We start from the raw sequence: 15,003 nt of genomic DNA, 5'->3' as shown, positions 1-15,003 counted from the left end.
ATTGGGTTTTTCAAGAATCCTGAGTGGCACTACATTGCAATGTGCGTATCAATTATCATCAGCTGAACGTCCTGCTCGTCTGGTCCCTTATTTTCATAAAAAAAAGTGAAGTATTGTCTGGTCTTACTGAGCACATCAAGCTTCTCAGAGGCCAGTATGTCCTCCTCAGCGAAGTGAACATGTCTACAGGAACGCCAGTTGATCAATGACCAACAAGTACGTCTTTCGCCATGCTCAATCAGCTGGTGATCTTCTAGTTGGTGCTCAGACCCTATGCCCGTGAACGCTGCGGAACAAGGCTGTGTATTATCTCCAACACTGTTTCTATATATCTACATATCATTGTTATGCTGTAAGCCTCCAACATGTATTGATATGCAGATTGCAGTATTGAATATGCTGTCGTATACATGGGCCAAGCAGGTCCCTCGGGAAATCGTTAACCAGTGCCGGAAGAAACATATCTTCTATCGGGGCCTCTCATAGGAGTCGTGGAATAGCAGAACATTTTTGAATTTAAGACGAAGACTCAAGTTGAGTTTTTGTAGAATAACGCGCAAACGTGTTACAAAAAAAAACTCCAAACTCATTTATTACGGGAAGTGTTCCGATAACCTGTTTGACTTCATTCCTGCCTCCTTTCCACCCACTCAATTCCACCTTCTCACGACACCACAAACCTGGATACCATACTCACCACTTGGATGTGTGGAGTTATCCACAGTACGGTTTTCAAGGAACCATAGGTAGTGCGATAGGTTGAACCGGTGACTCTTACCACGGAGCCCTCAGTTCAACGTCGCCCTCGACATGCCTTCGGATTTTGAATTAATATGTACATTACATATATATTCGACGCTTTATAAGGTTGGCAACGCTGTTCTGTGGGCTGACGATATGACTAAAGAAGCGCGTACACGCAGATGTGCATTGGTTTTCTAGCAATATATATAGATCTAACTTGTCGTAGTTGAGCTTGAAATATGCAATCTGGAGATTGCTTACGGTAGGTATTTAGTATCTAGTGTAAGGAAAAATTGTATGAGTTGGAGTTCAAAAGAAATTTGGTTATAAAATAATAGAACATAATTAAACTAAATTAACTTTAACACTATATTTATTTAGGTTCATAACAATGTATGCACTGCCTAATTGCCTATATGATATGCACGCCCTTGCGCGTACACCTCCCTAAAAGGGCGGCAATACTCCTAGATTCCTCTGGCGTTGCAGGAGCGTGTTAATATGTTGTGAACCGTACAATGTATCAACTCGAACTTTGATAGCGTGCAACGCAGGGCTGCTAGAATAGTCGGGATCCATTTCTTTGTGAATAGCTCAACCAGCTAAAGGAGAGGTCGAGAGACGCACTAAATAACTAAACTAAGTAAATGTCTTTGCTATGTATCTGAAACCGATCCGATACTGACCAAACCGGTGTACCGAGCGAAAAAATGTCTTTTCTCTCACTCGCTCATACTCTACAAAATCAACCTATTCTTGTCTCGTGTAAACAACATATGGGCTTGAGCCACGGTCAGGTAGTAAATAGTAACCATCCATTCTGTCTTTAGTCGTATTTACTCTTTTTGTATCTCAATAACTTCGTAGTGGTATTAAATAAAATGATGTATTATACCATTTTGTATACTGTATGAACTGCGCATTTTTTTAAAATATCAGGCCACTTACGTTTTCATACTTTTTTTTTACATGAAACACTTATCAAATTTCATGTCAAAAACTCAAGTTCTTATTTTGTTTTTGAAAAAGTATCATAGATATTTATATTATTTAATGTATTTCTAGTAGTATAGTCTTATCAGGAATAAGATGACACCAAAAACGCCACAAATTTCATTACTTTGTGGGCGTTGTGCACATGAAAGTAAAAAAAACATATTTTGGGTATCACTTGGAATTATTTTTTTCTGAGCTGGAGAGCTGTCCCGTGCGGGGTTCAAGGATTATCCATTATTTCTGGAACACCTGTATATTATGATTGTAACACAATTTTATAAAAAAGAAAAAGCCCGCTGAGTTTCTTGCATCCGTTCTCAGGTATGAGGCATAAATATTCGAAAGGCTGGTACTTTTTGTCGTTTCATAAGTGATTTCAAATACTATTTTTAACTGACTTCAAAAAAGGAGGAGGTTCTCATTTCGTCGGTTTTTTTATGTTTGTTCCTCCGAACTTTCGACTGTGTGAAACGATTTTAAGTTGATTTTTTATTTGAAAGGTGGTGCTACAATTTTGTCCGTGTCCCGTTGCAATTTGGTCCAGATCTAACAATGGCATCCACGAGAAAACCATAAGAGTCTTAAATTTGCTATAAGTATGTGCGCGAGAAATGAACGAATAACTCAATATCGCGCCAACCGATTTCGATGATTCTTTTGTATATAGGAAAGTTTGGTTAGATTAAACAAATTATTATTTAGTTTACTTCAGATTCACTAAAAATAAAAAATAATTAAAAAAAAAACACCGACTTCAGAAACACTATTCCAACCAATAGATATAAATATAATATGCACGAAAAAGTATCAAAATAATTGCGTATTTTTTATACATTCTAATTCTAGTTACTATTATTGTTATTTTTAAAGTCTGTGTCAGCCAAGGTAGGTTTGTAACTACATACATAGTTATAGGTAAGATGTGCTTGTGTCGCACGCGCGACGCAAGGAGGTGAGAGGCGAAAGCGGGTCCGTGGCGGGAGGACACCGATTCCAAAAATAACAATAATCGTAACTAGAATTATATTAATTAATTAGATTATTTTTATACTTTTTAGTGCTATATCTATTATTTTGGAATAGTGTTTTTGAAGTCGCTTGTTTTTTTGTGAATAAAAATATTTAAATTTGATCTATGCGTGCTTAACTTCTGGTTGGCCTGTAGGTATTTTGTTTTAAGTAGTTTAATGGTTTTAATAGGTATAATAAAAAAAAACTAGAAGGTAGGAAAGGAAGGAAGGAAACTATTAGTTTTCATTATTTATGATAAGTATATACTTTTTTACAAGCAGAATACCATAAATGAATAATAACCAATTAAGTTGATACAAAATTTACTCAAAAATATAAAAATACAAATATCGAAACAGAACTCAAAAGTAAACACGACAAAATGTTTGAAATACCGAACAAAAAATCGCTGGTTTCATGGTACAGTATATTATGTAATAATATACTCCACCTGGTATTTTCTTCCCGTGACAGTTGGGTCACGTGATTGGGCTAAGAATACGTCATCAGTTGCGATGCGGTTCTCGAACAATTTTCAAGTGAAACAACGCTATAAATGAGCCACGCGACTAGCGATGAACTATATTTATAAAGGTCAGTGAATGAAATGGTGAGCTGTTAGTATGACACGTCTTGTCAATGCGATGTCTTACCACTGTGTGTGATTGAATTACCCCAGAAAAATGTGTTTTTGAAGTGAAAACTTCTTGGGTATGTGTATAAAATGTTAAACTCGCGTCAGGACACGTGACATGATCGAAAATTCGTAAGACGGTCGTTGAAATAATGGATGAAAGTTGATTTTTCTGAGAGATAAACTTTTTAAGGTAAAATAATTGTAATAGATCTGAATTGTTAAAATTTTGAATGTAATTTAAATTGTCAATTTTGTGTACGATAGTGCAACAAATTAATATTGTATTTAACCACATTAATGCTAGTACTTTTATATTAATAAATAAAGCAATTCGTGCAAAATTATTCCCTTACCATTCCAAATTATTCAAAACTGCACAACGTTAATGTTCAAGTTTTCACTTCTGCCGGCACTCCAACCCGTATTTTTTTCTCTTAATTAAGCAATTATAAACCAACAATTCAATACGTAAGTTGATTTAAATCTAAATAGATGAATCACACGACTTACTAATTAGTTAAGCTAGTTAGTAATTTATTTTATTTTCATTAATTCAACGAGGACGTAACTAAATTTACTGAAAAGGACAATCAATAGTAACACGTATCTTGGTGACGTAGTCTTAGGCTGTTGTGGGAAGAGACTACCAGGCGGTGTATATACATGATGGTTGGTTTCATGCCTCCTCTCCACTATCGGCGATGATCGTTACTTGTATAATCGTCTGTCATCGGCAAGTAAATCGTTGATCATCGTGTAAGCATCCACACGATCGTCCGTGATCATTTATTGAGCAGCAGTCCTTCAAGATGGACGTGTGGAGTTTATAGCTGCTGCTACCAATCAATTAATTTCAGTATACAATATTTATGTTTGGGATTCCATATTTCTGGGTAGTTCTGATAAAGTTCTATGAATTTAAATGTTTCTTCATTTGACCAATCAGTAGTCACTGTATCGCACTTGCGCTATGTAAATAAAAGGAAAAGAAAACAACGCGACGAGGCGAAGTACGCATGGCTTCGCTTACTGTCCAGTGTCTTCCAGTGAAAAAATGACAGGCGATCGTGTGGGCACGCGCACGCAACTACACGCGAATTCCCTTTGATGCGTGCCCGAAAAACCGACGATCACTATGACGATGATCGGCGACTAGAAGCGAATAAGCCCTCCATTCGATCGTGCTCGCGTCTAATCGCCGATTGTGAAGAGGTGCCATCAGATTTCATAAATGTTAGATTATTCTAGATTCTAAACAGACGATAGTTGAGATCTTATTCTGATTTAACATGAACTATTCGTCCTCCTGTCAGGATGGCATAGGCATCTTCGGCTGTGGTTGCAACTAACGCATTAACACAACATCCAAGATTGATTTCTCCAGCTGCTTCTATCTTGTTATCCGCTATCTTCCAACGGCGAACTATACCGTCCCAGCCTCCAGTCCACGCAAATGTGTCAATTGCTGACAGAGACGTTACTATCATGTCGCTTGCCTAAAAACAAATAGATATGAATAATGATTTACATAAAACATCCCACAAAAGTTTCGGCAGGGAGTACGACCCTTTATTAGGCTCTTCTCCTACCGCCGGCGATGATATATCCGAATTCAATAGAATAGAACTCGACGCTGTTACGAAATTTATAAAAAGAATATCTGAAGAATGTGTATCGTAATCGATTCTAATCCAAATGAATGTCTTACAACATAATGCGCGCACAAACAATCGAATAAACTTTCAAATATATCAAATTTAAAATAAATCTTTTTGCTTTTTTCTGCTTATGTCTCCACTCCACGAGTTATAATTTAGCGGAAACCTTTAATGTACAAATTTAGAAATTCTATGATTTTATTATATCTATGAAAAATCACGGACGAGTAAAAAAAGAAGGACTCCGCGCCGTGATATTATCAAGTGAAGCATCGTTATGCTAGTGTGTGTGCGGTTACGGGGGATACTAGTTACACAATTTTTTCTCCTTTAAATAAACATATATGACCACAAAATAATACTTTTATAGTATTGTTTCTACAGTTTTTCACAACGCACGACGGCATTTTAAAAATATTTTATTGAGACGCAAATTGATCTGTCACAGACGATGACAATTCTCATAATGGCCGCCTAGTAGTAGTGTAAGTGTGTGCGTGGGGCTATGTATTTACACGTTAACCGGCTTGTTTTGGTGCTACACTGTTATGTAAGGTGACACGGAGTCCTTAGTTTTTTACTAGTCCGTGTGAAAAATGGGTAATTATACCAATGACCATGTATTAATTACCTTAATTTCATGAAGCTTCTTAAATCTTGATTCAAAAGATAAATCGTGTAATTGCAAGTTATAACCACCTCTGGCCACCGTCAGAAGATATGGCTGTAGCAGGGCTAACGGAGCTCGTCCTTCCATTACATGCCGAGTGACGAAACGATCTTTTGATTCTTCTGTGGTTTAAAAAAAACTATCATTTAATCTCATGTCAAAAACACAGCATGAACCAGAGGGAGGCTCCTTTGCACAGGATGCCGGCTAGATTATGGGTAGGTACCACAACGGCGCCTATTTCTGCCGTGCAGCAATAATGTGTAAGCATTGGTATTGTGTTTCGGTCTGAAGGGCGCCGTAGCTAGTGAAATTACTGGGCAAATAAGACTGAACAACTTATGTCTCAAGGTGACGAGCGCAAGAGTAGTGTCGCTCAGCATTTTTGAGTTTTTCAAGAATCGTGAGTGGCACTGCATTGAAATGGGCAGTGCGTATCAATTACCATCAGCTGAACATCCTGCTCGTCTCGTCCCTTATTTCCATTAAGAAAAAAAAAAATTTCATACACACCAGGTTTAATTTCCGTTACGGTAACGTAAAGGTCTCGAGCAGTGAACATATAGGGTAGGTTCACTTTGATATCTTTTACTTCTTCTAATACACTGTAAGCGGCTTTTGGCTCATTATTCTCAAAAACAAACACCTATAAAATAATAATATTATAATTAAATAAATTATGTTTAACTACACACAAGAAATGCGTCTACTCACATGCGATTCTTACGTTCATAATGTTTAATTTTTTTTTTATCAAGCATTATCGAAGTGTTCATAATGTATAGTATATTAGTACCTCATCCTCATTTCGGTTCTAATGAATTTTATACATAACATTTTAGAAGTGACTATTAAAATTTAGCGCCTTTCGCTTTTTTAATAGCAAATTTTTGCTCATCAAAATTTGCTACTAAAAAGAAACATGTTCTACACAATTTGCTGCTGATATTTATGATTTATTTATGTATTTTTTTATTTAAAGACCTTTTATTTAAAAGCCATCGTACAAAACTCACAAAGATATCTAATGCATAATACATAATTAGCATTTATATAATTAATATTTTTCTTTCTTTATAAATCCTTATTTTCCATTGATTGAATTAGTTATTAAAACATAAATAAATAAGTTGAGTTGCCCATAAATTGGATCAACATGGTAATTCAAAAAATTTGTAGACCCTTATAAAAGCTTTCGTGTAAATCAGTTGGCAAACGATTTAGTAAATATATATTTATATATATATAAATAAAAATTTGAAATCGGAAACTACGTAAGTACTGTTTCGCAGCCATTTATTGAGTTGAATATTTTGTTGGGTTGAGTTAGTAAATTCTGTTATGAATATCAAAAGAATAACTAAGTACCACAAAACAGGTAAAAGAGATCTGTTTAAACTGATCTCTGGTTACTATAACATAAAAGATTTTCCTAATGATACCATATCCTGATAATGGAGCGTCTCCAGGCTCTTTTATTACAATATTTTATTGCAACGAAAATTTAGCAAAAAAGAAGGGGCCCGCTGAGTTTCTTGTCCACGTTCTTCTAAGGCATGAGGAAAGTATGTATATATTTTCGATTATATAGATTATTATATAGATTTTGACGTTTAATAACTGATCTAGTCTTAGGTTATTAAGCATTTAAATTTCGGTGGTACATGTGAAAAGTGAAAACAACTAACAACGTACAAAAGTATCTAAATGTCAATCAAACAAAATTAAGAAGATCACTAAAACACATCCAGGGTAAATATGTAGTATGAGATACTTGTACTTTTTAAAGTTTTTGTCGCCAATGTTACGTTTGGAGGTTTTTCTTGAAATAGCTATTTTTTTATCGATGACAATGATAGCGATATAATATCTGGGATAGAAGAAAATCATAAAAGTGACAATTCAGCATGATAATAAAAATATAATTTTAATAAAAGTAAATAAATAAATCTATTGCAAAAATACGATTAACTATTTGTTTTTGTTTAATTTCCATAATGTAATCGAATGACAACTACACGTTACTACCTAAAACCAATACATCGATGTAATTCAATAAAATGCATAAGAGGCACGGCCTAGTAAAAAAAGAAGGACTCCGCGGACACCTTTATGCTAATGTGTGTGCGGTTAAAGGGTATACCAGTTACACAATTTTTTCTCCCTTAGATAATCATATATCGACAAATACTTTTATATTGTTGTTTTTACACTTTATCACAATGCGCAACGGCATTTTTAAAATATTTTAATACGACGCAAACTGATCTGTCACTGACGATGGCAAATCTCACAATGGCGGCCGATCGGCTTTTATTAGTGTAAGTGTATGCGTAGGGCTATGTATTTACACGTTTACCGGCTTGTTTTGGTGCCTCACTGTTATGTAAGGTGACACGGAGTCCTTATTTTTTTACTCGTCCGTGATAAGAGGTTTAAAAAATTGAAATATTATTCGTTTTCGTACGAGAAAGCGAAATGGAAACAAAAACTTTTTTTTACACTGTACCTTGTGCTTAGTTTATTACTTACGTTTCCTGCTTCATCTCCTGAATATAAATTTTTTCCATGGATAAATAAAGATTCAATATCTGAACCAGATGTTGGAATCTCTTTGATTTTTTCACCATTCGTATTCCATACTCTTATGTTGCCATCATTTGAAGCGGAGAAGACGCTAGAATCATTTGCAGCTAGTGCAAATATTTGAACTTCGTGAGCTGCCCATTTTGTGGCTGGAGATAAATCCGGGTTAAAAGACTTGTAAAGAAAAAAATGAAGCTCATGTTAACTATTCAATGGCTTAAATAATAATAAAAATTAAATTAAATAAAAAGCCTTTTATTTTTCGCATTATGAAAGTAAAATTACAAATTTTTTTTAGATTGTTTACATTTAGATTTTAGTTGGTATAGTAATGCGTATAATATAAGTTAAATTACTTGAAAAAATAAATTATATATTATAATATTTAAAAAGGTACCTATAATTTAACATGCAGGCATGCAAGAACTCCTCTTATGTGAGGGTGAAGGTTTCTTCTAGACTTTTAATCGGATTTAATTTGATCTTCCAGTTTTAACCAGCTATTTTTATTATTTCGTTACCCCAACGACAATGGGTTAAATATTTTAATATAGGTAATAAATTTTTTAAAATATCTACTTAATCGCGATTGGATAGAAATGAGGCATACAAATATATTGTACAATTACGTGATAATATCAGATACTTAGTTATAAATCTTTAATTTTTAACACTTCAACATGTTATATGAAAAATATCTGATAACTTACGGCAATAAATCCATTTTCTGTGCCCACAAACAATTTATTGCTCCACGCAGCGACGCATGGCTCGCTATCACCATAATTAGTTTCGGCATTTATTTTAAGAGTCATAGTTATAATTATTCTTATTTAACTGTAATATAATCACGATTAAAACATATAAAAAGTATCGTGAAACTAGCAACGACTCGGACGAAATACAGTGAGAGATTAAGACCAAAATAAACTTGTTTATGAACGTTTGTTATTTTTGGAAACATATTTAGAGTTATTCTAGATCAATCTAGCTCTGTCTAAACTGAAATCATGCGTTGTGATGGCAATGTGTGGACTAAAATAATATTTTAGGCGGCAATATTCATTCATATTATATTATTATAGATATTAGATGTGTGCGTTGATAGGTTCTAATAGTTACTTTACTTGTTATATAACGTCACTAGCTGACCCGGCAAACGTTTTTTCCATATAAATTATTTTAAGTGGTCGACCATTTTTTCTCCGACTTACTTAACAAATCCGACTTCTTCGAAAAAGGCTTTTCATTCTTCGGATTAATATATTAAAATAAATACAAATTCAAATATTGTTATTCAAAGTAGGATTTAATATCATTTATTGAATGTCAAAGACTACCACTATGATACTCAAATAACCGTAGTTTTCTATTGGTAACAGAATTTTCAATGAATTATAAACGCTTTTATAATAAAAGTTTTCATTTGTATAGATCTTTTGCTTGCTAGTCGATAAGAGATGGCGCTAGTTGTATTCATTAGTAACAATCACACTTCTTTTATATTTTGTATAATCCACACATAGTTTTATAAATTATAGCCTATTTGTTATTCTAGTGTGTAAGCTATATTATTGTAAAGTTTCATCAAAATCTATTCAGTATATTTTGCGTTAAAGAAGTTCAAACATACATCCAGACATACAAACTTTCACATTTATAATATTAGTAGGATTTATATTGCAATGATTAGAATATTAGTGAAGTAACAATGTCGCAACTAAAAATTTGCCGGACTATAATCGCTTTTTATATTCCATGCGTGTATTGTATCGTAATATAATACAGCCGTCATACAAGATATAGGTCAGACGTGATTTACAATACAAATTATACCTCCGACAACCGCGGTTGGCGCGAAAACACAATGCTGAATGCACATCTACAATTATTTTTGTGAGGATGGTTCATGGTACCCGTGAAAGTGAAAATGCAGATACAGTAGAATAATGATGCCGTGGGATAGCTCATAATATCTTTGTGTTCGCATTACATCATAACGGAACTCAATGTGTTTGTTACAAACATTTGTACAACTTATTATACTCGTGGTTCGACATAATTTACTAAATGTGTGCTTAATGTACTTACTAAAATATAGTATATCTTAATCCGGCTTTAGATAAGTCTCATGAGACATGAGATTGTTTTAAGTACATTATTATATATTTAATTTTAATTTAAAAAGAAAACCATTCGTTACCACTATACATATAAGCTTTAATCGTCGGTAGCTGTTATGAAAATATCGTTCATATTTAAATTGTTCAAGTTTCCACTTTCTGTCTTTTAAAATTAAATTTCCGATTATACTTTCTTTCCAATTATAAGTGGAATAGTCAAATAGCAAGATTTTACTGTTCCTAGACTTAACATTTAGTAATAGATTATTGTATACTATCGTAGGTAGGAAACATTTTGAACGGAAACATACGGAAAAAAAGATGGGAAAAAATTATGTTGATTTCGTACAATTTTAAAAGATGTGCTAAAATACTTTGGAAATTAAACATTCTTCCTTCGCCAATCAAATACAACAGTTATTTGCCAAATTTGCCTTTATAATTAGATCAACATTGAGCCCCTATAGGACGTAGAACTTAAACCGCCGTTGTTTTGAGATATGAGATATAAATACATAAGTAGCTGCCAACTGGTAGGGTTATGGAATTGACCCCTGTATGGGGTATTTTCGTGGATGAAATAGTTTATAGTTAGTTAGTTTTATAACTAGGTACATGCCGGGACACATAATTATGATAAAAATAAAAATAGAGAAGTATGGGTCATCAAGTCGTGAGTGAATATCGGCCTGCTTTATCTGACCTGCGTAATGTTAAAATAGATTGGAAGAGAAGAGAATTCAACGTGCAGAAGAAGAAGGGACGTCTACCTAGTTTTCAGAGCAAACAGCGCAAATGGCGCACCCCAGTATCAGCCTACCGCGTGCAACGCAAAGCAGCGCGAATTGTCGGGGACCCAGTACTCTTTGAACGGCTGGATCACTTGGCGTTGCGTAGAGACGTCGCTTCATTGTGTGTCTTCTACCGCATTTATCACGGGGAGTGTTCCGAAGAGCTGTTTTACCTAATTCCTGCCGCCGAATTCCACGTTCGCACGACACGCCACAAGTTAGGATATCATCCTCACCATCTGGATGTGTGGCGGTCCTCCACAGTGCGGTTTACAAGGAGCTTTCTTCCACGTACTACAAAGCTGTGGAATGAACTTCCTTGTGCGGTGTTTCCGGGACGATACGACATGGGTACCTTCAAAAAAAGCGCGTACACCTTCCTTAAAGGCCGGCAACGCTCCTGTGATTCCTCTGGTGTTGCAAGAGAGTATGGGCGGCGGTGATCACTTAACAACAGGTGACCCGTACGCTCGTTTGTCCTCCTATTCCATAAAAAAAAAAACAGGTCTTGATAGACCGACAGGCAGACAACGAAGTGTTAATTATTAATCTCAACATCCGTTCCAAATTTATTTTTCTACATTTAGCTTTGATAATAGACAAACGATTTTATACATTGACTAGAATCTCGCTAAAAAATTAACGCCTTGCTGTTTTTAACAGCAATCTGTTGCAAATGAATGTTCGATTCCATGTTTCACATCTCTATTTATTCTAACACAGTCAGTGATAATATAACCACTCAAGAGCTGTAATAATTTTTAAAAGTATCTACTTATATCAGCAGCGGTGGATTTCCACTAGGGGCAGTTGGGGCAAGTGCCCAGGGCGGCAAAATTTTGAAACCAAAAAAATACTTTTTTAGTCTTATCAAGATTGCACAATATAATTAATTAATTATTTTAATTAATAATTTTTGGTTTAATTGATAATTCAAGAATTTCAATTTATCCATTATTTGTAAATTATATTTTTTGCACGTTTAGTAAAAAATAATAATAAAACGATTTAATCAATTTATTTCCTAGCAGACAAATATTTATTCATGTTTTTAGAATATATAGCATATATTAAAGATTCAGCAATAAATTAGTTATTTTAGTTTTAAAAAATAAAGTATAATATGAACTATAAGTTTACGTAAAATTCCAGTATTGGGGCAGATTTTTTTTAATCAGCCCAGGGGCGGCGTTAAGTTTAAATCCGGCCCTGCTTATATGAATAGTTTTTTAGTTTATTTATCATAATGTAAATACAGGAATGCAAATATTATCTTGTTATATCAGTAATATTATTAAAAGTCTCTTGTCAGATCCGCCTCTTATTACGTAGTATTTACATCCTCTTTGCCATTTTGAATAAATGCTCTTAACGGCGTATAACAATAGGGGCAAATACATTCCGTAGAGAAAATCGTGACAGACGTACCGATAGTCAGCAAACTCCATAGAAATCTAAATACCTTCCATAGATAATGAATACGTCTAGATAGTCTCTCGCTGTTTGACAACCGACAAAATCAGGCCAGGAATATTAGAAGTGTGCGTGAAAAGCTACGTTTTACACTCGCGATTTGTATGACACTTTGTGTTAGTGTACATGAATTGCTCAAATTAGAGGTTAGTTCTAAAGTCTATTTTTTTCGACGTTTTCACAGCTGTCATAGTCTATCTAGACGTATATATGATCTATAAAAATACTGCTGCACGCATTTAAATAAGAAATGTCGAAAGCACAATACAATCGCTGTGAGTGTGCCTCAGATAATTCTCTAGGAACACAGATGTTCACATGTGATATTTATATTTTGTTTAATGTTTTTGTTTTATTTATTATCGAGATAGTAGATACAACTAAAAGTCGTTAACCTGATCTTTCCAACAATTCTTATTAGATGGAGCGGTTGAAAAAATAGAAGAAATGTAACCGTAAGAATAATAAAAACGTGAATTAAATGAATCGTTAATGTATACAAAAACTACTATAACAAATTATGTACTCTTCTTTCCTCGAGAATCACACTATCCTTGGTGAAAACTGCATGGCAATCGGTGCAAGTACGTTTTAAGTTTATCGCGAACAGACAAACAGACAGATGCGGCAGAGGACTTTGTCTTAAAGTGAATATGACTTATAAAATATTGCATAAGAACTGGGTATACTAAATTTAATTTACAGGTTTCATTTTTAGCGTGTCTCTAACTGCTCTCTCCGTGTGAGCTATTTATTAGCACTGTACTTTGTAGTATGTTACGAAATATCAACAATACTGAAATATTTACCTTGTCCCCGCGACCTTTATATAATTTACGTTTCAGTAACGGCTCTCTACAATTTACATTTGTGCACCTTCTCGAAAAGTGCTTTCGTGTCAGATGGGCCGAAACTACGTCATTTATTATTTACAAATACACAGATATACAGGTAGGGAAGTTACACTAAAATGCATTTCTTAACTACTGCCTTTTATTTAATTACTTTCGTTTTAATTGTTCTCGTAGTTATAGTAAATAAAGTACTAGGTGTGCATAACTTACGAGAAAGTTCGTTCCCCCTACACATGTACATCGAAGCAATCGGAGTATGTTTACTGCCTTTGTACACCTGAGTAGAATATACTCACTAGACAAATATATTATTTATCTCGAAGTGACTAAAGAATTGTAACGTTAATTCTGATGAGTTTGATGAAATGATGGGTGATGACTGTCAGTTCCATGCTCATGTTGCGTTGTTAATGACACAATGAGTTAAGCTATGAAAAATGCATGAAAAAGTAAATATACCTACGGTCGTCTTATCGATGGAAATCGACTTAATATTATGCACTTAAGTCTTTACTGGAGAGGGCTATGCTCGGAGTTTCCCTGCGAGATCGTATTAGAAAGAGGAGCGAGGAGATCCGTAGGAGTACCAAAGTCACCGACAAAGGACAAATGAGTGCGAGACTGAAGTGTCAGTGGGCAGGGCACATAGTTCGACGGACAGATGGCCGTTGGCGTAGTAAAGTCCTCGAATGGCGACCACGTACCGGAAGACGCAATGTTGGTAGGCCCCCCACAAAATAGACCGACGATTTGGTCAAGATCGCCGGAATACGTTGGATGAGGGCAGCGTAGGACCGATCGTCGTGGAAATCTTTGGGGGAGGCCTTTGTCCAGCAGTGGACGTCTTCCGGCTGATGTTGGTGATGATGAAATATTTACATCTCTGCATAAAACAGAGAAAACATGTCTTTAATATTTATTCCTTATTGGTGTATTAAAGCACTTTGGGTGTGTGATCGAAAATGGCCACTCCTTGAAGGTACTGGAAAAACTTGGGTTAAAACTATTCAACTAATATAATATAGAATAGACATATTACTAGAATTGGCCCAACTTTCTTTTTATTTTTAAATATTTTCACGTCTGTACGAAGTATTTCTCCCAAATAAAAATATGCCATATCCTCCAAAAAAAAAATCTCGTGTCATCGTGTTAAACTTTGAAATCCTCCGAAACAGCTTGACCGATTCTCATGAAATTTTGAGTGCATATTAGGTAGGTCTGAGAATCGGACAACATCTATTTTTCATCCCCCTAAATGTTAAGGGTGGTCAACACGATTTTTTTTTTTGATTTTTTTGACTTTTTTTTTAAATTGTTTGATTATGAGTCAGCATTAAAAAATACATACAACTTCAAATTTTCACCCGTCTACGATCAACAGTTACTTTTGTATCGCGATTTTAATATCGGCAATACAACGTTTGCTGGGTCAGCTAGTATGTATATATAAAATGTGG

General features: G+C 34.6%; 1 protein-coding gene across 1 annotated transcript; it reads right to left on the bottom strand.

Annotated features, from left to right (window-relative positions):
* Positions 1-3,057: 3,057 nt before the first annotated feature.
* On the bottom strand, positions 3,058-9,223 carry LOC126965089 (uncharacterized). Its single transcript, XM_050808552.1, has 5 exons — positions 9,013-9,223; positions 8,249-8,476; positions 6,230-6,362; positions 5,678-5,838; positions 3,058-4,884 (listed from the first exon to the last, which is right to left on the bottom strand). Exons 1-5 carry the CDS (start codon positions 9,115-9,117, stop codon positions 4,663-4,665), a joined length of 849 nt encoding a protein of 282 aa, XP_050664509.1. The 5' UTR covers positions 9,118-9,223; the 3' UTR covers positions 3,058-4,662.
* Positions 9,224-15,003: the final 5,780 nt, after the last annotated feature.

The sequence above is a fragment of the Leptidea sinapis genome, chromosome 6, assembly GCF_905404315.1.
Source record: "Leptidea sinapis chromosome 6, ilLepSina1.1, whole genome shotgun sequence".
NCBI lineage: Eukaryota > Metazoa > Arthropoda > Insecta > Lepidoptera > Pieridae > Leptidea > Leptidea sinapis.
Note: the sequence above shows the minus strand (reverse complement) of the source record. Positions and strands in the feature narration are given on the sequence as shown.

Coding starts and splice junctions, on each gene's coding strand:
- LOC126965089 (XM_050808552.1), bottom strand. CDS start 9,117: ATGACTCTTAAAATAAATGCCGAAACTAATTATGGTGATAGCGAGCCA. Junction 6,363..8,248: donor CAGGAGATGAAGCAGGAAAC/GTAAGTAATAAA, acceptor ATTATTTTATAG/GTGTTTGTTTTTGAGAATAA. Junction 4,885..5,677: donor AGAAGCTTCATGAAATTAAG/GTAATTAATACA, acceptor ATTTGTTTTTAG/GCAAGCGACATGATAGTAAC.